This window comes from Oncorhynchus keta, chromosome 24, assembly GCF_023373465.1.
Source record: "Oncorhynchus keta strain PuntledgeMale-10-30-2019 chromosome 24, Oket_V2, whole genome shotgun sequence".
Taxonomy (NCBI): Eukaryota; Metazoa; Chordata; class Actinopteri; order Salmoniformes; family Salmonidae; genus Oncorhynchus; species Oncorhynchus keta.
Window position 1 is genome coordinate 7,327,919 of NC_068444.1, and position 25,254 is coordinate 7,353,172.

At 45.4% G+C, this 25,254-nt stretch overlaps 1 protein-coding gene across 4 annotated transcripts in view; it reads right to left on the bottom strand.

The window, feature by feature from the left end:
- Nucleotides 1–706: 706 nt before the first annotated feature.
- Nucleotides 707–25,254, bottom strand: part of LOC118381998 (leucine-rich repeat transmembrane protein FLRT3-like) — a 32,690-nt gene continuing 8,142 nt past the window's right edge. For 3 of the 4 annotated variants that reach the window (XM_052477576.1, XM_052477577.1, XM_052477578.1), the window contains exons 2-3: nucleotides 5,731–6,829; nucleotides 707–4,132 (exon numbers count right to left, since the gene is read on the bottom strand). In XM_052477576.1, the coding sequence (XP_052333536.1) occupies nucleotides 2,140–4,104 (1,965 nt within the window). In that variant the 5' untranslated portion in view covers nucleotides 4,105–4,132; nucleotides 5,731–6,829 and the 3' untranslated portion in view covers nucleotides 707–2,139. The remainder of the gene's footprint in view (nucleotides 4,133–5,730; nucleotides 6,830–25,254) is intronic. The other variant, XM_052477579.1, reaches the window with a different exon arrangement.

Consider the following 25,254-nt stretch of genomic DNA (forward strand, 5'->3'; position numbering starts at 1 on the left):
GGTCTGTAGTGGAACAGGTTGGGAGTTACAAGTTCCTTGGCGTCCACATCACCAACAAACTAACATGGTCCAAACATACCAAGACAGTCGTGAAGAGGGCACGACAACGCCTATTCCTCCTCAGGATACTGAAAAGATTTGGCATGGGTCCTCCGATCCTCAAAAGGTTCTACAGCTGCACCATGGAGAGCATGGTTGTATCACTGCCTGGTGTGGCAACTGCTCTGCCTCTGACCGCAAAGCACTACAGAGGGTAGTGCGTACGGCCCAGTACATCACTGGGGACAAGCTTCCTGCCATCCAGGACCTCTATACCAGGCGGCGTCAGAGGAAGGCCCTACAAATGGCCAAAGACTCCAGCCACCCCAGTCATAGACTGTTCTCTCTGCTACCGCACGGCATGTGGTGCCGGAGCGCCAAGTCTAGGTCCAAGAGGCTTCTTAACAACAGCTTCTACCCCCAAACCATAAGACTCCTGAACAGCTAATCAAATGGCTACCCGGGCTATTACACTGCTGCTACTCTCTGTTTAATATCTACGCATAGTCACTTTGACCCTACCTACATGTACATATTACTTCAATTACCTCAAAAAAGCTGTGCCCCCACGCATTTTTTTAAAATTCAAATTGAGAATTGGGCCGAAATTGTGATTTTGAAATGTCTTGTTGTTGTGTTTCAGGTAAGAGAGAGTCTTTGATATTTTCATCCATTTTTATTCTGCAATATTTTCTCATATTCAAGTGTGAATGACAAAAAAGTCAGTGATTTCTTAGAAAGCTAAATACAATAAGCATTGGATCAAGGCACATACACGACTGGCCAAAGGGTATTCAAAAGCACTTTGGTTTTCAGTTCAGGGATTCTCGAAAGACAAGACAATTGTTTCAAGAATCCCTGAACAACTTTGTAAAGAACAAATTCTACTTCATAAAGAACAAATTCTACTTCATAAAGAACAATTAAACTTTGAAATTGTGGCAACATAGAAGTAGTCAATCTGGGGGGGAAAACTAATCATAAACAAGGAAATAGGTGATGCTCAGTTTGTATTCAAAAGAAAGCCAATGTGTTGTGTCTTTATAGAACCTTCTTTTCACAGGTTTCAATCTAAGCTATGTTTGAGGGTAACGTTTGGATGACATAAGGGACTGGAGAATGTCATCCATTGTAGTTTAGCCTTTGTGTTGGTTAGAACAAATAGATATAGTTGGTGTTCTTTATATCATCTCTGTTGTCAGTCTGGCCACCCTGCATGGGTTAATCCCATTCTGGGTAATGGCCCTAAAGGTCTGTGTGCTTCATCTGCCCTGTGCTGTGGCCTGACACACACACACATGCACTCACTCACGCACGCACGCACACACACACACACGCACATACACACACACACACACACACACACAGGAGCCGTGCCCGCCTGGGCGTCTGTTCGATCGGCTCTCTCGTGTTTCTGTGTTTTTTCCAAACAGAGGAACTAAATGAGCAGCAGTAAAGCAGGTCTAGTCATGGTTCCAGAGATAGTCAGATACATGTAGGAGACGTCTCTCTGCTTGTCTCTCCTCGGAGAACGAGTGTCTCCCTGGTTCTTCTCAGTTAATCATCTGGGTCCTAGTTTTGATCATTTCATATTTTTTTGTTGTTGCTTTTTTCTTGTTTTTTACCGAACAGCCACAAAACGAGTGTAAAGACCTGTGCTTTATTCTACAAGGTTCTCTAAAGTCTGATTGTTCAACACAGCAATGAAAACCCACTTTCACAGTTGACAAGTCTTTATATCTCAGTAGAACAGAGTTTGTTTTTTTATAGTTGGTTGTTAGGGTAACCGTAAGCAAAACAAAACAAAAAAAATACAATACAAATTACTACCAACCCCTAAAATATAGAATTGCAGTTTTAGTTACAACAAACACTGACCTGCGGCTCAGTGATGGCCCTACTATCTGTGAACCACATTTATTCTCCTCTTTGTCATAAAATGTCCTTAAATATAAATAATATGAGCAAATGTACAGAAGAAAAGCTTCCCCACTCAGTCTTGTAGATCCAGTGTTTTATAACAATGTTTTTTAGCCACTTTAGTTTCATGTCATCAACGAACGCACTCATTTATAACGAAATGTTCCCGCGTTATCAATATCATGAATGCGAGTGGTCTGAATCAGGTATTCCGCTGTCTCTGTAGCTTCTGTTGCTAGTACTGGTCTCGCTGTGCGGGCTCTTGTACAGACTCAATCCGTTCGGAGGGAAAATCGTATGTATCACAAACTCCTCTTTGGACACGGGCACAGGGTGTATGGGGATCATCTGAAAAGAGGCCTCTCGTATCTCCAAGATTGAGTTATCCTTTTTCGTCCCCGCCTCGGCGTAATCGTCCTTCCTCCGACGTCCCTTGTTGTAGGTGCAATTCCTGGAAAACAGTGAACTGTTCCTGTGCACGTACCAGCACACAAACGCCAGCATTAATATTGCCAACAGAGCCACGGCCCCTCCGATGATCGCGGCTAAAGGCAGACTGGAATTGTTGTAAGGCTCCTTTTCCTGCTCGCGGTTCAGTGTGGTGGTGGGTTTGTAAGCCTTCAGAGAACTGGTCTCTGTCTCTATGCAAACTGGTGTCTCGTCCGTCAAGTAAATGTTGCTGGTCTCCATGGGAACCATGCATATCCTGTACGAGGATTCCGGTTCTAGAGCTGTTAGGAGGTACTCCTTCTTCTCGCCCTGTACGATGGTCTCCGTGATGGAACCGAACGAAGGGTTGTGGCCCAGTTTTAACCAGCTGAGCCTCATGGCAGTCAAGGGTACAGAAACCCTCCAGGAGATGTGCACTGTCTCTGCACTGCTCGACTTCACGCTGATCCTGATGATCTTTCTTCCTGACGGTGTCGTAGTACTTCGGTAGTTCTTATTCCTGTCAGGCATTCTCACCACCGGTCTTTTGGTCACAAAGGAGGGCCATTGGGGTTGTGAGGGCAGTAAGGTGTTAGAGACAGTGCTGGTCTCGGTAGGATCCCCCTGGCCCCTGCCCAAGTCAGATCCTCCACAGTCAAACAAGTCCATGGACAAATCCTTAATAGCCATGCCCTTGACCTTGTCTGGTCCCTGGCACATAAACCCTCGGACGTTGACTTTTGTCGGCAGGGACCTTAACCAGTCTCTCACCCACTTCATCCGGCAAGTGCACTGCCAAGGGTTGTTACGGAGCAGGAGCTGCGTGAGGTTATCCAGGTCTTCGAACACTCCGTGAGGCAGACTGCTCAGGTTGTTGCCTGATAGATCCAACCGATACAGCTGCCTGAGGAAAGCAAAAGCTCCGGCCGGTACCCGGTTGATGTGGTTGTCTTGGAGCTGCAGTTTCTCCAAACTGGTTCCTGGTAAGTTAGCCGGCGGCGACGTAAGGGTGTTTCTCACCAGGGAGAGCTCGGTGAGATTAATCAGGTTGATGAAGGCCATTTCGCCGATGCCGCGGTTGTTGAGCAGGTTCCCGTCCAGGACGAGTCTCTTTAGGTTGATCAGGTCCTGCAGGGATGCCTCTGATATTGACGAGATGCGGTTGTCGTCGAAGCGCAGCTCCTCGATGGTCTGCGGGAGGCCAGACGGGATGGTGCTCAGATGGTTCCTGGAGAGAAAGAGTAGTCTCAGGTGGTAGCTGTCCCTGAACGCTCCCTCCTCGATGCTAACCGCCGAGACGGAGTTATCATCCAGGTGCAGCTCCTCGATCAGCGGGATCTGACCCAGCGACGCATGCGTAATCATGCGGATATTATTCTCCTGTAGATGCAGCTCTTTGACCCCGATCGGCAGGTTTTGGGGGAACTCGTCCAGATTATTGCAGTACAGATAGATCTTCTCGACGTTGCTTAGCCTCTTCAGATCGGTGGGGATGCCGGCGCTCTTGATCCTGTTGTTTTGGAGGAAGAGAATAGTAGCATCCAGTGGAATGCCGGTAGGGATAGACGTGAGGCCTCGATCATTACAGTAGATGAAGGTCCCATCACACCGGCAGGCCGAGGGGCAGGAGGCGGAGGTCACCAGAGGGTTAGCCAGACCCAGAAGTAGTCCTACCCTAGTCAAGAAGAGCAGGAAGTTCTTGCATTGGGCGGCCATCTTGTTTTGAGGTTGTGGTGTCTTCTCCCTAGGAAGGAGACAGAAAGGGTAAAGTTAATGCGCAAGGCTTTTACAGGGAAGCCAAACCCCTGGTTTGTAATAAATGCTGTTTGTTTGAATTGTCCTAACATCAAGCCTGTTCTTCACTAATCTGCAATATTAGATATGACATGTAGGCCTTATGCTGACTTAAATTGATATAAATCGTAAACTTTCACAATTCACAGAAAATAAATGTGAGCATCTTGCAAGGCTAAACCTCCATCGAGTGCTAATGGCTGTTTTCAGGGAACATATAAAGTGCATTTCCCTCAGACTTTAGAGACTTCATACATTTACAATTTATTTCCCTTTCCCTCATTTCCTGTTAGGAGAAAACCCTTCGACATGTGGGTTCCTGCTACTGAATTGAATCCCTGTGCTTTAGCTTTGGCTTGTGAAACGTAATAGCTTGGCCTTAGTTGTTTTACATGTTTCTGGTTCTTGCCTTTCATCACTGCTAGACTGTGTGTGTATGTGAACAAAGCCAGGCCTTGTGATGAACTGTTGTGAAATCCTCTCTCTCTATTTTTCTCTCTTGCTCTCTCTCTCTCTCTCTCTCTCTCTCTCTCTCTCTCTCTCTCTCTCTCTATTTCTCTCTTTCTCTCTCTAATTTGCAGACTCATTACCATATGTGGAACAGGGTGAACCAAACTGAGCTTCACTCAGTCAGTCATCCATTCACCAACCTACATGGCTGATCTGTTCAGTGCTTGGCTGTGACTGGTAGCCAGAGCTGTGACTGGTAGCCAGAGCTGTGACTGGTAGCCAGAGCTGTGACTGGTAGTCAGAGTTGTGACTGGTAGCCAGAGCTGTGACTGGTAGCCAGAGCTGTGACTGGTAGCCAGAGTTGTGACTGGTAGCCAGAGCTGTGACTGGTAGCTAGAGCTGTGACTGGTAGTCAGAGTTGTGACTGGTAGTCAGAGTTGTGACTGGTAGCCAGAGCTGTGACTGGTAGCCAGAGCTGTGACTGGTAGCCAGAGCTGTGACTGGTAGCCAGAGCTGTGACTGGTAGCCAGAGCTGTGACTGGTAGCCAGAGTTGTGACTGGTAGTCAGAGTTGTGACTGGTAGCCAGAGCTGTGACTGGTAGCCAGAGCTGTGACTGGTAGTCAGAGTTGTGACTGGTAGTCAGAGTTGTGACTGGTAGTCAGAGTTGTGACTGGTAGCCAGAGCTGTGACTGGTAGCCAGAGCTGTGACTGGTAGCCAGAGTTGTGACTGGTAGTCAGAGCTGTGACTGGTAGTCAGAGCTGTGACTGGTAGCCAGAGCTGTGACTGGTAGCCAGAGCTGTGACTGGTAGCCAGAGCTGTGACTGGTAGCCAGAGCTGTGACTGGTAGTCAGACTTGACATCAATTCAAAATAATGTCCTGACCACTCCTCATGTCTCATTAGAAAACGCACGCACACATGCACACACACACACACACACACACACACACACACACACACACACACACACACACACACACACACACACACACACACACACACACACACACACACACATAATTATACCTATTATTAGAAACCTGGGTTTGGTCAGCGAGGCGTAAAGCCACCATCCAATCATACTGTGGCTGCCATACCTGATTTAGAAGAATCGATATCCAACCACCGAAGAATCTTTTCCCAATCCAGCAGATCCAATCGAGATTTACGTTGAAATCTTTCCTATTAAGTCCTTTTCAGAAAGCTTAAGTTTATTTGCGTAGTAAGAGAGAGAGAGAGAGAGAGGGAAGGTGTTTGGTTATACCCTTGGTTAATATTGTGACCCGGATCAGTGTGTTTGAACTTAAACTGATCCTTGTGTTTTTTGAGCTGACCCTCCTCTTGTTTTGTCAGCCAATCAAAGCCATCAAAGGCTTTGCCATGACTGTCAGTGGTGGAAAAAGCATCTCCACTCAAACTCAGACAAAGCTGCAGGCTTTTCCTCTCAAAAGCAAAGCCTGAGTTTTCCTGTTGTTTTGTTGTTGTTCTGTTGTCGTCGTAGTAGAGTCTTTGTATCGTCTGACTTAGATCTCTTTGTGTTACATAGAGGCCCCGTCCTCTTAGGAAAGATCCTCCGGCAGTTACAGGCTCTCTCTCCTCAGGGTCTGTGGTCAAGCTGATCAGTCATGATGAAAAGAAGGTCCAAAAGGTGGACTTGAGCCATGCCAACACCAATCCTGATAGTACAGGCTCACTCCAGGCCTGTATCACTCATGTACTCCAGCCCTGCAGGAAACCCAGAATCACGTTCTCCCTCCGTGAGCCTGTGTTGTACATTAATCCAAAGTACTTTGGGTAACAGAGTGGTACGTCCCCTCAGCTATTCCTCAGGAGACCAACGGACGACGGGACAACGGACGGAAACTCTACTGCTGTCTACCACTCCTAGTCTACCGCTGTCTACCGCTCCTGGTCTACGTACTTTGGGTAACAGAGTGGTACGTCCTCTCAGCTATTCCTCAGGAGACCGACGGACGACGGGACAACGGACGGAAACTCTACCGCTGTCTACCACTCCTAGTCTACCGCTGTCTACCGCTCCTGGTCTACGTACTTTGGGTAACAGAGTGGTACGTCCCCTCAGCTATTCCTCAGGAGACCGACGGACGACGGGACAACGGACGGATCCTCGGTTGGCGCAGGTCCCGTACGGTCAGACCCCTGCTCGCTGGATCACGTTGTGGCCTCCTTTAAATCCTGTACCCACAAAGAGACAGAAATCGGCATTATTTAAAATCCAATTAGCAGTCACTGTAACATCTGACTCATTCAGACAGTGTCTGTAAGTATGAGTAATGAAGGGAAATCACTTTCGGGCACCCTATTTCCTATATAGTGCACTACTTGTCACCAGGTCCCGTAGGGATCTAGGTAGGGAATAAGGTGCCATTTGGGACATCTCCTTGGAGGTTAATAGATGTCATATGGCTTGCTGGCTGATGTTATGCAAATAGACACACAGCATGGTGCCATTCAGTCTACCTCTGTCTGTTGATTTCCCCTCCCTTCTTCCTCTCTCATCAAACAATGCATCTTTAAAATGTATATTTATAGAGGAAAATGCAATAGGGAAATTCAGAGACAATGAAAGGCAGATTCAGAAATCTCTAACAAGGGAAACAGTTGTGAAGATGCTATTTATTCTATTTGTAATCTCTGTTAGGGATACATTTTAAGAAATCTGATAGCTGTGAGCACAAATTAGCAACAGCACACACGCTCCGGATCTACCACTCCTAGTCTACCGCTGTCTACCACTCCTAGTCTACCGCTCCGGGTTTACCGCTGTCTAGGGAGTTGATACTGAGGCAGAGACCATGATGCCTAATGGGAGTTGATACTGAGACAGAGACCCTAATGCCTTAATGTAGTTGATACTGAGATAGAGACCCTAATGCCTTAATGTAGTTGATACTGAGATAGAGACCCTAATGCCTTAATGTAGTTGATACTGAGATAGAGACCCTAATGCCTTAATGTAGTTGATACTGAGATAGAGACCCTAATGCCTTAATGTAGTTGATACTGAGATAGAGACCCTAATGCCTTAATGTAGTTGATACTGAGACAGAGACCCTAATGCCTTAATGTAGTTGATACTGAGATAGAGACCCTAATGCCTTAATGTAGTTGATACTGAGATAGAGACCATGATGCCTTAATGTAGTTGATACTGAGACAGAGACCCTAATGCCTTAATGTAGTTGATACTGAGATAGAGACCCTAATGCCTTAATGTAGTTGATACTGAGACAGAGACCCTAATGCCTTAATGTCTGATATGAGTGGACCCTAATGCCTTAATGTAGTGAAACTGAGATTAGACCCTAATGCCTTCTGTCTGATAGTGAGACAGAGACCCTAATGCCTTAATGTAGTTGATACTGAGGCAGAGACCCTAATGCCTTAATGCTTCTCTCTGATAGAGACATTTAATGGTAAGACAGAGATTAACCTTAATGTCTCTGATAGTGAGACATTGTTGGTAAGACAGAGATTAACCTGTTCTGATCTGAGATAGTGGACCCTAATGCCTTAATTGTTGGTAAGACAGAGATTAACCTGCTTCTGTCTGATAGTGGAGACCATGATGCCTTTGGTAATACTGAGATAGAGACCCTGCTTAATGTCTGATAGTGGACATTGTTGGTAAAACTGAGATTAACCTAATGCCTTAATGTCTGATAGTGGACATTGTTGGTAAAACTGAGATTAACCTGCTTAATGTCTGATAGTGGACATTGCCTTAATGTAGTTGACCTGAGATTAACCTGCTTCTCTCTGATAGTGGACAGACCCTAATGGTAATGTAGACTGAGACAGATTAACCTGCTTAATGTAGTTGATAGACAGAGACCCTAACATGTAGTTGGATAAGACCCAGATTAACCTAGCTTCTCTGATAGTGGACATGCCTTAATGTAGTAATACTGAGATAGAGACCCTAATGCTTAATGTCTGATAGTGGACATGCCTGTTGAGTTAAAACTGAGATTAACCTAATGCCTTCTGTCTGATATAGTGAGACATGCCTTAATGTAGGTAAGACAGAGATTAACCTTAATGTAGTTGATACTGAGATAGAGACCCTAATGCCTTAATGTAGTTGGTAAGACTGAGATTAACCCTTCCTATTGGGAGTTGAGACTGAGACAGAGACCCTAATGCCTTAATGTAGTTGATACGTTGGACAGAGACCCTATTGCCTTATTGCTTCTCTATATCAGTGGGATTTATTGGTAAAACTTGCCCAAATTAACCTGCTTCTCTCTGATAGTGGACATCGTTGGTAAAACCCAGATTAACCTGCTTCTCTCTGATAGTGGACATTGTTGGTAAGACCGAGATTAACCTGCTTCTCTCTGATAGTGGACATTGTTGGTAAAACCCAGATTAACCTGCTTCTCTCTGATAGTGGACATTGTTGGTAAGACCGAGATTAACCTGCTTCTCTCTGATAGTGGACATTGTTGGTAAGACCGAGATTAACCTGCTTCTCTCTCATAGTGGGCATTGTTGGTAAGACCGAGATTAACCTGCTTCTCTCTGATAGTGGACATCGTTGGTAAGACCCAGATTACCCTGCTTCTCTCTGATAGTGGACATTGTTGGTAAAACCGAGATTAACCTGCTTCTCTCTGATAGTGGACATTGTTGGTAAAACCCAGATTAACCTGCTTCTCTCTGATAGTGGACATTGTTGGTAAGACCGAGATTAACCTGCTTCTCTCTCATAGTGGACATTGTTGGTAAGACCGAGATTAACCTGCTTCTCTCTGATAGTGGACATTGTTGGTAAAACCGAGATTAACCTGCTTCTCTCTGATAGTGGACATCGTTGGTAAAACCCAGATTAACCTGCTTCTCTCTGATAGTGGACATTGTTGGTAAGACCGAGATTAACCTGCTTCTCTCTGATAGTGGACATTGTTGGTAAAACCCAGATTAACCTGCTTCTCTCTGATAGTGGACATCGTTGGTAAAACCCAGATTAACCTGCTTCTCTCTGATAGTGGACATTGTTGGTAAGACCGAGATTAACCTGCTTCTCTCTGATAGTGGACATTGTTGGTAAGACCGAGATTAACCTGCTTCTCTCTGATAGTGGACATTGTTGGTAAAACCCAGATTAACCTGCTTCTCTCTGATAGTGGACATTGTTGGTAAGACCGAGATTAACCTGCTTCTCTCTCATAGTGGACATTGTTGGTAAGACCGAGATTAACCTGCTTCTCTCTGATAGTGGACATTGTTGGTAAGACATAGATTAACCTGCTTCTCTCTGATAGTGGGCATCGTTGGTAAAACCCAGATTAACCTGCTTCTCTCTGATAGTGGGCATCGTTGGTAAAACCCAGATTAACCTGCTTCTCTCTGATAGTGGACATTGTTGGTAAGACATAGATTAACCTGCTTCTCTCTGATAGTGGACATTGTTGGTAAGACCAGATTAACCTGCTTCTCTCTGATAGTGGACATTGTTGGTAAAACCGAGATTAACCTGCTTCTCTCTGATAGTGGACATTGTTGGTAAAACCCAGATTAACCTGCTTCTCTCTGATAGTGGACATTGTTGGTAAGACCTAGATTAACCTGCTTCTCTCTGATAGTGGACATTGTTGGTAAGACCGAGATTAACCTGCTTCTCTCTGATAGTGGACATTGTTGGTAAGACATAGATTAACCTGCTTCTCTCTGATAGTGGACATCGTTGGTAAAACCCAGATTAACCTGCTTCTCTCTGATAGTGGGCATCGTTGGTAAGACATAGATTAACCTGCTTCTCTCTGATAGTGGACATTGTTGGTAAAACCAGATTAACCTGCTTCTCTCTGATAGTGGGCATTGTTGGTAAGACATAGATTAACCTGCTTCTCTCTGATAGTGGACATTGTTGGTAAGACCCAGATTAACCTGCTTCTCTCTGATAGTGGACATTGTTGGTAAAACCCAGATTAACCTGCTTCTCTCTGATAGTGGACATTGTTGGTAAGACCCAGATTAACCTGCTTCTCTCTGATAGTGGACATTGTTGGTAAGACATAGATTAACCTGCTTCTCTCTGATAGTGGACATTGTTGGTAAAACCCAGATTAACCTGCTTCTCTCTGATAGTGGACATTGTTGGTAAGACATAGATTAACCTGCTTCTCTGATAGTGGACATTGTTGGTAAAAACCCAGATTAACCTGCTTCTCTCTGATAGTGGACATTGTTGGTAAAACCAGATTAACCTGCTTCTCTCTGATAGTGGACATTGTTGGTAAAACCGAGATTAACCTGCTTCTCTCTGATAGTGGACATTGTTGGTAAGACATAGATTAACCTGCTTCTCTCTGATAGTGGACATTGTTGGTAAGACCAGATTAACCTGCTTCTCTCTGATAGTGGACATTGTTGGTAAGACATAGATTAACCTGCTTTTCTCTGATAGTGGACATTGTTGGTAAGACCGAGATTAACCTGCTTCTCTCTGATAGTGGACATTGTTGGTAAAACCCAGATTAACCTGCTTCTCTCTGATAGTGGACATCGTTGGTAAAACCCAGATTAACCTGCTTCTCTCTGATAGTGGGCATCGTTGGTAAAACCCAGATTAACCTGCTTCTCTCTGATAGTGGACATTGTTGGTAAGACATAGATTAACCTGCTTCTCTCTGATAGTGGGCATCGTTGGTAAGACCGAGATTAACCTGCTTCTCTCTGATAGTGGACATTGTTGGTAAGACATAGATTAACCTGCTTCTCTCTGATAGTGGACATTGTTGGTAAGACATAGATTAACCTGCTTCTCTCTGATAGTGGGCATCGTTGGTAAGACCAGATTAACCTGCTTCTCTCTGATAGTGGACATTGTTGGTAAGACCTAGATTAACCTGCTTCTCTCTGATAGTGGACATCGTTGGTAAGACCTAGATTAACCTGCTTCTCTCTGATAGTGGGCATCGTTGGTAAGACATAGATTAACCTGCTTCTCTCTCATAGTGGACATTGTTGGTAAGACCGAGATTAACCTGCTTCTCTCTGATAGTGGACATCGTTGGTAAGACCGAGATTAACCTGCTTCTCTCTGATAGTGGACATCGTTGGTAAGACCGAGATTAACCTGCTTCTCTCTGATAGTGGGCATCGTTGGTAAGACATAGAAACCTGCTTCTCTCTGATAGTGGGCATTGTTGGTAAGACATAGATTAACCTGCTTCTCTCTCATAGTGGGCATCGTTGGTAAGACCGAGATTAACCTGCTTCTCTCTGATAGTGGACATTGTTGGTAAGACATAGATTAACCTGCTTCTCTCTGATAGTGGACATTGTTGGTAAGACATAGATTAACCTGCTTCTCTCTGATAGTGGGCATCGTTGGTAAGACCCAAAATAACCATCGAGATGAACATCTGTATTCACTCTTGATTTTTATCAAAACCTTTTTTCTTACAGTTTTGTGCAACCAGGACTGTGTGTGTTGCCCTTTCCTCCCCCAAAAACCAAATAACCAACCCCCCACCCACCCACCCAACCACCTCCGTCCACCTCAGCAATCCATCCACCCCCTTCCGCCCCTCTTTTCTATGGTGATTGTAGAAAAGAATGTCTTTGCATTTGAAAAGTGACAGTGATCTAGACCCCTGAAGCAAAGCAAGTGGGTGGGACCCCTCCTGTTCCTTTCTGTTCTCTCCTGTCCTCTCCTGCCTTGCTCAGTTCACTAGTTCCCCTCCCGCTCTCTCATGTTCTCTCCTGCTCTCTCCTGCTCTCTCATGTTCTCTCCTGCTCTCTCCTATTCTCTCCTGCTCTCTCCTGTTCTCTCCTGCTCTCTCCTGTTCTCTCCTGCTCTCTCCTGCTCTCTCCTGTTCTCTCCTGTTCTCTCCTGCTCTCTCCTATTCTCTCCTGCTCTCTCCTGTTCTCTCCTGCTCTCTCCTATTCTCTCCTGTTCTCTCCGGTTCCCTCCTGCTCTCTCCTGTTCACTCCTATTCTCTCCTGTTCTCTCCTGCTCTCTCCTGTTCTCTCCTGCTCTATCTGCTCTCCCTGTTCTATCCTGCTCTCCCCTGTTCTCTCCTGCTCTCTCCTGTTCTCTCCTGCTCTCTCCTGTTCTCTCCTGCTCTCTCCTATTCTCTCCTGCTCTCTCCTGTTCTCTCCTGCTCCCCCCTGTTCTCTCCTGCTCTCTCCTGCTCTCCCCTGTTCTCTCCTGCTCTCTCCTATTCTCTCCTGTTCTCTCCTGTTCTCTCCTGCTCTCTCTGCTCTCCCTGTTCTCTCTCTCTCTGTTCTCGCTGTTCTCTCTGCTCTCTCTGTTCTCTCTCTCTGTTCTCTCTGCTCGCTCTGCTCTCTCTACTCTCTCTTCTCTCTCTACTCTCTCTACTCTCTCTACTCTGTCTGTTCTCTCTTCTCTCTCTGTTCTCTCTGCTCTCCCTGTTCTCTCCCTCTCTCTCTGTTCTCTCTCTCTCTGTTCTCTCTTCTCTCTCTACTCTCTCTACTCTCTCTACTCTCTCTACTCTCTCTGTTCTCTCTGCTCTCTCTACTCTCTCTGCACTCTCTGCTCTCCCTGTTCACTCTACTATATCTGCTCTCTCTGCTCTGTTTTCATAAAATAGAAGGGGTCCTTTCTAGACAGAATATATGACCACGCAACTGAGCTAGCAACACGCAACTGAGCTATGACCACGGCAACTTGCCACTTAGCTGTGACCACGGAAACAGGCCACTGAGCGAGACCCCTAAGGCAGCTCTTGAACTAAAAGGCACCCCCTCTCTTCACGGTGATCAGAAAGCTAATTTGAAATTGTCATGAATACAACAGGGCTACTGGAGTAGCACGCCCCCCCACACACACACACACACACACACACACACACACACACACACACACACACACACACACACACACACACACACACACACACACACACACACACACACACACACACACACACACACAAACACATTCCCACACACACATACACACATACACTACTACACACACACATACTACTATGAATGCATCTTCTATTAAACCACTGGAGTTAAAAATAGATATTCCTCTGCCAAGCTTAATGTTATGTGTCCCCTGACAGCACAATGGCATTGTGTCTTTACGTGTAACTCTGTCTCTGCTCTGCTATAGTGTGTGTGTGTGTGTGTGTGTGTGTGTGTGTGTGTGTGTGTGTGTGTGTGTGTGTGTGTGTGTGTGTGTGTGTGTGTGTGTGTGTGTGTGTGTGTGTGTGTGTGTGTGTGTGTGTGTGGGTGGGCGTGTGTGTGTGTGTACGTGTGAGTCTAGTTTCCATGCTAGTGTGCTTCAGTAGAACACAGAAGAGGTAAGTGGGGAACAAGAGAGTGGGCCATTTAACAGTCGTAGCTCCCGACAAGGTAGAAGATTAGGGAATTGAGATGCTTGTAACTCGATTACAGCTCCAGTCCTGAGACGCTGCTGTCTGATGACCTCACATGCACACTCACCACTCTCTATTTCATTCTGTCCCGCTGCATCTAAAAACAGTAAGAGATTAGGCCCTAAGCTCTGACAGATAATACACTAGATTAGTCTGGAGGGAGACACTAAACAGCAGATGTGATCTCTGATAAGTTTAGCAACAGAAAAACATTTGACAAAAAAAAACAGAAAAGAAAAGAGATCAAAAATAGGTAGCCTAGCGGATAGAAGCCTAGAGGTTAAGAACCTAATGGATAGAAGCCTAGAGGTTAAGAACCCAATGGATAGAAGCCTAGAGGTTAAGAACCTAATGGATAGAAGCCTAGAGGTTAAGAACCTAATGGATAGAAGCCTAGAGGTTAAGAACCTAGAGCTTAAGAACCTAATGGATAGAAGCCTAGAGGTTAAGAACCTAGCGTTTAGAGCCTAGCGGTTAAGAACCTAGCGGTTAAGAACCTAATGGATAGAAGCCTAGCGGTTAAGAACCTAATGGATAGAAGCCTAGCGGTTAAGAACCTAGCGGTTAGGAACCTAATGGATAGAAGCATAGCGGTTAAGAGCCTAGCGGTTAGGAACCTAATGGATAGAAGCATAGCGGTTAAGAGCCTAGCGGTTAAGAACCTAATGGATAGAAGCATAGCGGTTAAGAGCCTAGCGGTTAAGAACCTAACGGATAGAAGCCTAGTGGTTAAGAACCTAGCGGTTAAGAACCTAACGGTTAGGAACCTAATGGATAGAAGCATAGCGGTTAAGAGCCTAGCGGTTAAGAACCTAACGGATAGAAGCCTAGTGGTTAAGAACCTAACGGATAGAAGCCTAGTGGTTAAGAACCTAATGGATAGAAGCCTAGCGGTTAAGAACCTAATGGATAGAAGCCTAGCGGTTAAGAACCTAGCGGTTAGGAACCTAATGGATAGAAGCATAGCGGTTAAGAGCCTAGCGGTTAAGAACCTAATGGATAGAAGCATAGCGGTTAAGAACCTAGCGGTTAAGAACCTAATGGATAGAAGCCTAGTGGTTAAGAACCTAGCGGTTAAGAACCTAGCGATTAACTTTTTATGGCTGCAGGGGCAGTGTTGAGTAGCTTGTAAACGGCCAGCTCCTCAGTCTCAGTTGCTAATATATTCATATAATTACTAGTATTGGATAGAAAACACTCTAAAGTTTCCAAAACTGTCAAAATATTGTCTGTGAGTATTTTATGTATTTCTCCATTGTTTATCCAGGTAGGCAAGTTGAGAACAAGTTCTCATTTACAATTGCGACCTGGCCAAGATAAAGCAAAGCAGTTCGACACATACAAACACACAGAGTTACACATGGAGTAAAACAAACATACAGTCAATAATACAGTAGAAATATAAGTCTATATACGATGTGAGCAAATGAGGTGAGATAAGGGAGGTAAAGGCAAAAAAGTCCATGGTGGCAAAGTAAATACAATATAGCAAAAAAAAAAGGTGCAGGATGACAGATTTGTACCTTGTCAGCTCGGGGGTTTGAACTTGCGACCTTCCGGTTACTAGTCCAACACTCTAACCACTAGGCTACCCTGCCGCCCCATTGGCAGTGGAAGAATGTGCAAAGTAGAAATAACAATAATGGGGTGCATAGGAGAAAAATAAATAAATAAAATAAAATAAATACAGTAGGGAAAGAGGTAGTTGTTTGGGCTAAATTATAGGTGGGCTATGTACAGGTGCAGTAATCTGTGAGCTGCTCTGACAGTTGGTGCGTAAAGCTAGTGAGGGAGATAAGTGTTTCCAGTTTCAGAGATTTTTGTAGTTCGTTCCAGTCATTGGCAGCAGTGAACTGGAAGGAGAGGCGGCCAAAGAAAGAATTGGTTTTGGGGGTGACCAGAGAGATATACCTGCTGGAGCGTGTGCTAGAGGTGGGTGACGCTATGGTGACCAGCGAACTGAGATAAGGGGGGACTTTACCTAGCATGGTCTTGTAGATGACATGGAGCCAGTGGGTTTGGCGACGAGTATGAAGTGAGGGCCAGCCAACGAGAGCGTACAGGTCGCAATGGTGGGTAGTATATGGGGCTTTGGTGACAAAACGGATGGCACTGTGATAGACTGCATCCAATTTATTGAGTAGGGTATTGGAGGCTATTTTGTAAATGACATCGCCGAAGTCGAGGATTGGTAGGATGGTCAGTTTTACAAGGGTATGTTTGGCAGCATGAGTGAAGGATGCTTTGTTGCGATTTGTTGTATAACAGAACTGATATTGCAGGCGAAACCCTGAGGAAAATCAAAACAGGAAGTGGCTTCTATTTTGAAAACTCCATGTTCCATAGCCTCCCTTTGCTGGATTTAAAGGGATATGAACCAGATTAATTTGATTGCTTTTCTGAATTTTGTGACCGAGCTACCTGATGCTAAGTGTACTTAATGTATGATCGATAAACTTACACAAACGCTTGGATTGCTTTCGCTGTAAAGCATCATTTCAAAATCTAAGACGACAGGTGGATTAACAAAAGGCTAATCTGTGTTTTCCTAAATTGCACTTGTGATTTCATGAATATAAATATTTATAGTAATATTTATTGTATGTAGCGCTATGCCATTCAGCGGTTGTTGACACTTATCCCGATATCATGTCCAGACTCGAACATGATGACTGACTCAGTGTCCAGACTCGAACATGATGACTGACTCAGTGTCCAGACTCTAACATGATGACTGACTCAGTGTCCAGACTCTAAAATGATGACTGACTCAGTGTCCAGACTCTAACATGATGACTGACTCAGTGTCCAGACTCGAACATGATGACTGACTCAGTGTCCAGACTCTAACATGATGACTGACTCAGTGTCCAGACTCTAACATGATGACTGACTCAGTGTCCAGACTCTAACATGATGACTGACTCAGTGTCCAGACTCTAACATGATGACTGACTCAGTGTCCAGACTCTAAAATGATGACTGACCCAGTGTCCAGACTCTAACAAAATCAAATAAAAATCAAATCAAATTTTATTTGTCACATACACATGGTTAGCAGATGTTAAATGCGAGTGTAGCGAAATGCTTGTGCTTCTAGTTCCGACAATGCAGTGATAACCAACAAGTAATCTAACTAACAATTCCAAAACTACTGTCTTATACACAGTGTAAGGGGATAAGGAACATGTACATAAGGATATATGAATGAGTGATGGTACAGAGCAGCATACAGTAGATGGTATCGAGTACAGTATATACATATGAGATGAGTGTGTAGACAAAGTAAACAAAGTGGCATAGTTAAAGTGGCTAGTGATACATGTGTTACATAAGGATGCAGTCGATGATGTAGAGTACAGTATATACATATGCATATGAGATGAATAATGTAGGGTAAGTAACATTATATAAGGTAGCATTGTTTAAAGTGGCTAGTGATATATTTACATAATTTCCCATCAATTCCCATTATTAAAATGGCTGGAGTTGGGTCAGTGTCAATGACAGTGTGTTGGCAGCAGCCACTCAATGTTAGTGGTGGCTATTTAACAGTCTGATGGCCTTGAGATAGAAGCTGTTTTTCAGTCTCTCGGTCCCAGCTTTGATGCACCTGTACTGACCTCGCCTTCTGGATGATAGCGGGGTGAACAGGCAGTGGTTCGGGTGGTTGATGTCCTTGATATTTTATATATATATTATATTTTGATGATCTTTATGGCCTTCCTGTAACAACGGGTGGTGTAGGTGTCCTGGAGGGCAGGTAGTTTGCCCCCGGTGATGCGTTGTGCAGTCCTCACTACCCTCTGGAGAGCCTTACGGTTGAGGGCGGAGCAGTTGCCGTACCAGGCGGTGATACAGCCCGCCAGGATGCTCTCGATTGTGCATCTGTAGAAGTTTGTGAGTGCTTTTGGTGACAAGCCGAATTTCTTCAGCCTCCTGAGGTTGAAGAGGCGCTGCTGCGCCTTCTTCACAACGCTGTCAGTGTGAGTGGACCAATTCAGTTTGTCTGTGATGTGTATGCCGAGGAACTTAAAACTAGCTACCCTCTCCACTACTGTTCCATCGATGTGGATAGGGGTGTTCCCTCTGCTGTTTCCTGAAGTCCACAATCATCTCCTTAGTTTTGTTGACGTTGAGTGTGAGGTTATTTTCCTGACACCACACTCCGAGTGCCCTCACCTCCTCCCTGTAGGCCGTCTCGTCGTTGTTGGTAATCAAGCCTACCACTGTTGTGTCGTCCGCAAACTTGATGATTGAGTTGGAGGCGTGCGTGGCCACGCAGTCGTGGGTGAACAGGGAGTACAGGAGAGGGCTCAGAACGCACCCTTGTGGGGCCCCGTGTTGAGGATCAGCGGGGAGGAGATGTTGTTGCCTACCCTCACCACCTGGGGGCGGCCCGTCAGGAAGTCCAGTACCCAGTTGCACAGGGCGGGGTCGAGACCCAGGGTCTCGAGCTTGATGACGAGCTTGGAGGGTACTATGGTGTTGAATGCCGAGCTGTAGTCGATGAACAGCATTCTCACATAGGTATTCCTCTTGTCCAGGTGGGTTAGGGCAGTGTGCAGTGTGGTTGAGATTGCATCGTCTGTGGACCTTTTTGGGCGGTAAGCAAATTGGAGTGGGTCTAGGGTGTCAGGTAGGGTGGAGGTGATATGGTCTTTGACTAGTCTCTCAAAGCACTTCATGATGACGGAAGTGAGTGCTACGGGGCGGTAGTCGTTTAGCTCAGTTACCTTAGCTTTCTTGGGAACAGGAACAATGGTGGCCCTCTTGAAGCATGTGGGAACAGCAGACTGGTATAGGGATTGATTGAATATGTCCGTAAACACACCGGCCAGCTGGTCTGCGCATGCTCTGAGGGCGCGGCTGGGGATGCCGTCTGGGCCTGCAGCCTTGCGAGGGTTAACACGTTTAAATGTCTTACTCACCTCGGCTGCAGTGAAGGAGAGACCGCATGTTTCCGTTGCAGGCCGTGTCAGTGGCACTGTATTGTCCTCAAAGCGGGCAAAAAGTTATTTAGTCTGCCTGGGAGCAAGACATCCTGGTCCGTGACTGGGCTGGGTTTCTTCTTGTAGTCCGTGATTGACTGTAGACCCTGCCACATGCCTCTTGTGTCTGAGCCATTGAATTGAGATTCCACTTTGTCTCTGTACTGACGCTTAGCTTGTTTAATAGCCTTGCGGAGGGAATAGCTGCACTGTTTGTATTCAGTCATGTTGCCAGACACCTTGCCCTGATTAAAAGCAGTGGTTCGCGCTTTCAGTTTCACGCGAATGCTGCCATCAATCCACGGTTTCTGGTTAGGGAATGTTTTTATCATTGCTATGGGAACGACATCTTCGACGCACGTTCTAATGAACTCGCACACCGAATCAGCGTATTCGTCAATATTCCCATCTGACGCAATACGAAACATGTCCCAGTCCACGTGATGGAAGCAGTCTTGGAGTGTAGAGTCAGCTTGGTCTGACCAGCGTTGGACAGACCTCAGCGTGGGAGCCTCTTGTTTTAATTTCTGCCTGTAGGCAGGGATCAACAAAATGGAGTCGTGGTCAGCTTTTCCGAAAGGGGGGCGGGGCAGGGCCTTATATGCGTCGCGGAAGTTAGAGTAACAATGATCCAAGGTTTTACCACCCCTGGTTGCGCAATCGATATGCTGATAAAATTTAGGGAGTCTTGTTTTCAGATTGGCTTTGTTAAAAATACCCCAGCTACAATGAATGCAGCCTCCGGATAAATGTTTTCCAGTTTGCAAAGAGTTAAATAAAGTTCGTTCAGAGCCATCGATGTGTCTGCTTGGGGGATATATACGGCTGTGATTATAATCGAAGAGAATTCTCTTGGAAGATAATGCGGTCTACATTTGATTGTGAGGAATTCTAAATCAGGTGAACAGAAGGATTTGAGTTCCTGTATGTTTCCTTCCTCACACCATGTCCCGTTAGTCATGAGGCATACGCCCCGCCACTCTTCTTACCAGAGAGATGTTTGTTTCTGTCCGCGTGATGCGTGGAGAAACCCGTTGGCTGCACCGCCCTGGATAGCGTCTTCCCAGTAAGCCATGTTTCCGTAAAGCAGAGAACGTTGCAGTCTCTGATGTCCCTCTGGAATGCCACCCTTGCTCGGATTTCATCAACCTTGTTGTCGAGAGACTGGACATTGGCAAGAAGAATACTGGGAAGTGGTGCGCGATGTGCCCTTTTCGGAGTCTGACCAGAACACCGCCGCGTTTCCCTCTTTTTCGTAGTCGTTTCCTTGGGTCGCTGCAAGCGATCCATTCCGTTGTCCTGTTTGTAAGGCAGAACACAGGATCCGCGTCGCGGAAAACATATTCTTGGTCGTACTGATGGTGAGTTGACGCTGATCTTATATTCAGTAGTTCTTCTCGACTGTATGTAATGAAACCTAAGATGACCTGGGGTACTAATGTAAGAAATAACACGTAAAAAAACAAAAAACTGCATAGTTTCCTAGGAACGCGAAGCGAGGCGGCCATCTCAGTCGACTCAGTGTCCAGACTCTAACATGATGACTGACTCAGTGTCCAGACTCTAACATGATGACTGACTCAGTGTCCAGACTCTAACATGATGACTGACTCAGTGTCCAGACTCTAAAATGATGACTGACTCAGTGTCCAGACTCTAACATGATGACTGACTCAGTGTCCAGACTCTAACATGATGACTGACTCAGTGTCCAGACTCTAACATGATGACTGACTCAGTGTCCAGACTCTAACATGATGACTGACTCAGTGTCCAGACTCTAACATGATGACTGACTCAGTGTCCAGACTCTAACATGATGACTGACTCAGTGTCCAGACTCTAACATGATGACTGACACAGTGTCCAGACTCTAACATGATGACTGACTCAGTGTCCAGACTCTAACATGATGACTGACAGTGTCCAGACTCTAACATGATGACTGACTCAGTGTCCAGACTCGAACATCATGACTGACTCAGTGTCCAGACTCTAACATGATGACTGACTCAGTATCCAGACTCTAAAATGATGACTGACTCAGTGTCCAGACTCTAACATGATGACTGACTCAGTGTCCTGACTCTAACATGATGACTGACACAGTGTCCAGACTCTAACATGATGACTGACTCAGTGTCCAGACTCTAACATGATGACTGACTCAGTGTCCAGACTCTAACATGATGACTGACTCAGTGTCCAGACTCTAACATGATGACTGACACAGTGTCCAGACTCTAACATGATGACTGTCCAATAGACTGGTTACTGGTTACTGGTTACTGGATTCATTTTTTAGGGGATAGCTTATAGCTTATAGCCACAGGACAGTGATAGTGATAGCTTATAGCCACAGGAGAGTGATAGCTTATAGCCACAGGACAGTGATAGCTTATAGCCACAGGAGAGTGATAGCTTATAGCTTATAGCCACAGGACAGGGATAGCTTATAGCCACAGGACAGTGATAGCTTATAGCTTATAGCCACAGGACAGTGATAGCTTATAGCCACAGGACAGTGATAGCTTATAGCCACAGGAGAGTGATAGCTTATAGCTTATAGCCACAGGACAGGGATAGGTTATAGCCACAGGACAGTGATAGCTTATAGCCACAGGAGAGTGATAGCTTATAGCTTATAGCCACAGGACAGGGATAGGTTATAGCCACAGGACAGTGATAGCTTATATCTTATAGCCACAGGACAGTGAGAGCTTATAGTTTATAGCCACAGGACAGTGATAGCTTATAGCTTATAGCCACAGGACAGTGAGAGCTTATAGCTTATAGCCACAGGACAGTGATAGCTTATAGCCACAGGACAGGGATAGCTTATAGCTTATAGCCACAGGAGAGTGATAGCTTATAGCTTATAGCCACAGGACAGTGATAGCTTATAGCTTATAGCCACAGGACAGTGATAGCGTATATCTTATAGCCACAGGACAGTGAGAGCTTATAGCTTATAGCCACAGGACAGTGATATCTTATAGCCACAGGACAGTGATAGCTTATATCTTATAGCCACAGGACAGTGAGAGCTTATAGCTTATAGCCACAGGACAGTGATAGCTTATAGCCACAGGACAGGGATAGCTTATAGCTTATAGCCACAGGAGAGTGATAGCTTATAGCTTATAGCCACAGGACAGGGATAGCTTATAGCTTATAGCCACAGGAGAGTGATAGCTTATAGCTTATAGCCACAGGACAGTGATAGCTTATAGCTTATAGCCACAGGACAGTGATAGCTTATAGCTTATAGCCACAGGACAGTGAGAGCTTATAGCCACAGGACAGTGATAGCTTATAGCTTATAGCCACAGGACAGTGATAGCTTATAGCCACAGGACAGTGATAGCTTATAGCTTATAGCCACAGGACAGTGATAGCTTATAGCTTATAGCCACAGGACAGGCATGACTTATAGCCACAGCTAGAGAGATCACTTTAACTCTGGAATAACAAGGCCTGCATCCCAAATAGTATCATATTCCATATTTAGTGCACTAGAGCCCTATAGGCAATGTTCAGAAGTGGTGCACTATATAGGGAATCTAGTGCCGTTTGAGATGCACAAAAGCGCCTTCAAGAAAAAAGATTCAGAAACAATTTCAAAGCAAATACATACATAGCATATTATGGTAATACCTCATGGTGGTCTTCAACTAGTCAGCTTACAATTGATGCTGAGTCTTCCATGTTACATCTAGGAACATATCTATGTATTTTACATTTAGGTAAAATATCTATCTATTTTACATCTAGGAACATATCTATCTATTTTACATCTAGGAACATATCTATGTCTTTTACATCTAGGTAAAATATCTATCTATTTTACATCTAGGAACATATCTATCTATTTTACATCTAGAAAGATATCTATCCAGTTTAGGCAAAAGGAACCACAACTATAATATAATTTAGTATTAGAATTCCCAATATAATTCATTTTAGAATGTAGACTGTTTTTGATTTTGTTTCCTTTCTTCTTCTGGCTTTTATTTCAGAAGAACAGATTTTTTATTCTTTAGGATAAATAATAGATTGTTACTTTACCCCCAGGTTCCTTCACCAACTGTCTACATTTGTCACTATTCTAAGTTGTTGAGAGAGAAAGAGAAAAAGAGAGAATGAGAGAGACTGAGTAAGAAGGGTTGCATAGGTCCTACTGTGGGTCTACTGGGACCCCCTGGGTCTTACCCAGGTGTACTGAGACATACTGGGTCTTACCCAGGTCTACTGAGACATACTGGGTCTTACCCAGGTCTACTGAGACATACTGGGTCTTACCCAGGTCTACTGAGACATACTGGGTCTTACCTAGGTCTACTGAGACATACTGGGTCTTACCCAGGTCTACTGAGACATACTGGGTCTTACCCAGGTCTACTGGGACCCCTGGGTCTTACCCAGGCTTACTGAGACATACTGGGTCTTACCCAGGTCTACTGAGACATACTGGGTTTTTCCCATGTCTACTGAGACATACTGGGTCTTACCCAGGTCTACTGAGACATACTGGGTCTTACCCAGATCTATTGAGACATACTGGGTCTTACCCAGGTCTACTGAGACATACTGGGTCTTACCCAGGTCTACTGGGACCCCCTGGGTCTTACCCAGGTGTACTGAGACATACTGGGTCTTACCCAGGTCTACTGAGACATACTGGGTCTTACCCAGGTCTACTGAGACATACTGGGTCTTACCCAGGTCTACTGAGACATACTGGGTCTTACCTAGGTCTACTGAGACATACTGGGTCTTACCCAGGTCTACTGAGACATACTGGGTCTTACCCAGGTCTACTGAGACATACTGGGTCTTACCCAGGTCTACTGAGACATACTGGGTCTTACCCAGGTCTACTGAGACATACTGGGTCTTACCTAGGTCTACTGAGACATACTGGGTCTTACCCAGGTCTACTGAGACATACTGGGTCTTACCCAGGTCTACTGGGACCCCTGGGTCTTACCCAGGCTTACTGAGACATACTGGGTCTTACCCAGGTCTACTGAGACATACTGGGTTTTTCCCATGTCTACTGAGACATACTGGGTCTTACCCAGGTCTACTGAGACATACTGGGTCTTACCCAGGTCTACTGAGACATACTGGGTCTTACCCAGGCCTACTGAGACATACTGGGTCTTACCCAGGTTTACTGAGACATACTGGGTCTTACCCAGGTCTACTGAGACATACTGGGTCTTACCCAGGTCTACTGAGACATACTGGGTCTTACCTAGGTCTACTGAGACATACTGGGTCTTACCCAGGTCTACTGAGACATACTGGGTCTTACCCAGGTCTACTGAGACATACTGGGTCTTACCTAGGTCTACTGAGACATACTGGGTCTTACCCAGGTTTACTGAGACATACTGGGTCTTACCCAGGTCTACTGAGACATACTGGGTCTTACCCAGGTCTACTGAGACATACTGGGTCTTACCTAGGTCTACTGAGACATACTGGGTCTTACCTAGGTCTACCCAGGTCTACTGGGTCTTACCCAGAGACATACTGGGTCTTACCCAGGTCTACTGGGACCCCTGGGTCTTACCCAGGCTTACTGAGACATACTGGGTCTTACCCAGGTCTACTGAGACATACTGGGTTTTTCCCATGTCTACTGAGACATACTGGGTCTTACCCAGGTCTACTGAGACATACTGGGTCTTACCCAGGTCTACTGAGACATACTGGGTCTTACCTAGGTCTACTGAGACATACTGGGTCTTACCCAGGTTTACTGAGACATACTGGGTCTTACCCAGGTCTACTGAGACATACTGGGTCTTACCCAGGTCTACTGAGACATACTGGGTCTTACCTAGGTCTACTGAGACATACTGGGTCTTACCCAGGTCTACTGAGACATACTGGGTCTTACCCAGGTCTACTGGGACCCCTGGGTCTTACCCAGGCTTACTGAGACATACTGGGTCTTACCCAGGTCTACTGAGACATACTGGGTTTTTCCCAGGTCTACTGAGACATACTGGGTCTTACCCAGGTCTACTGAGACATTCATGAAGACATTCATGAAGGCATCTGAATTCACAGGGAGGGACAGGGATACTGGCAGGTTGCATTTCAGAGAGAGAGTATATCATAGTTTAGTTTTGGTGTGTAGCCTTTCTACTGTTGGCTGGGATGACCAGATTACTGTTGCTGGCACAAGCGCGAGAGAGAGAGAGAGAGAGAGAGAGAGAGAGAGAGAGAGAGAGAG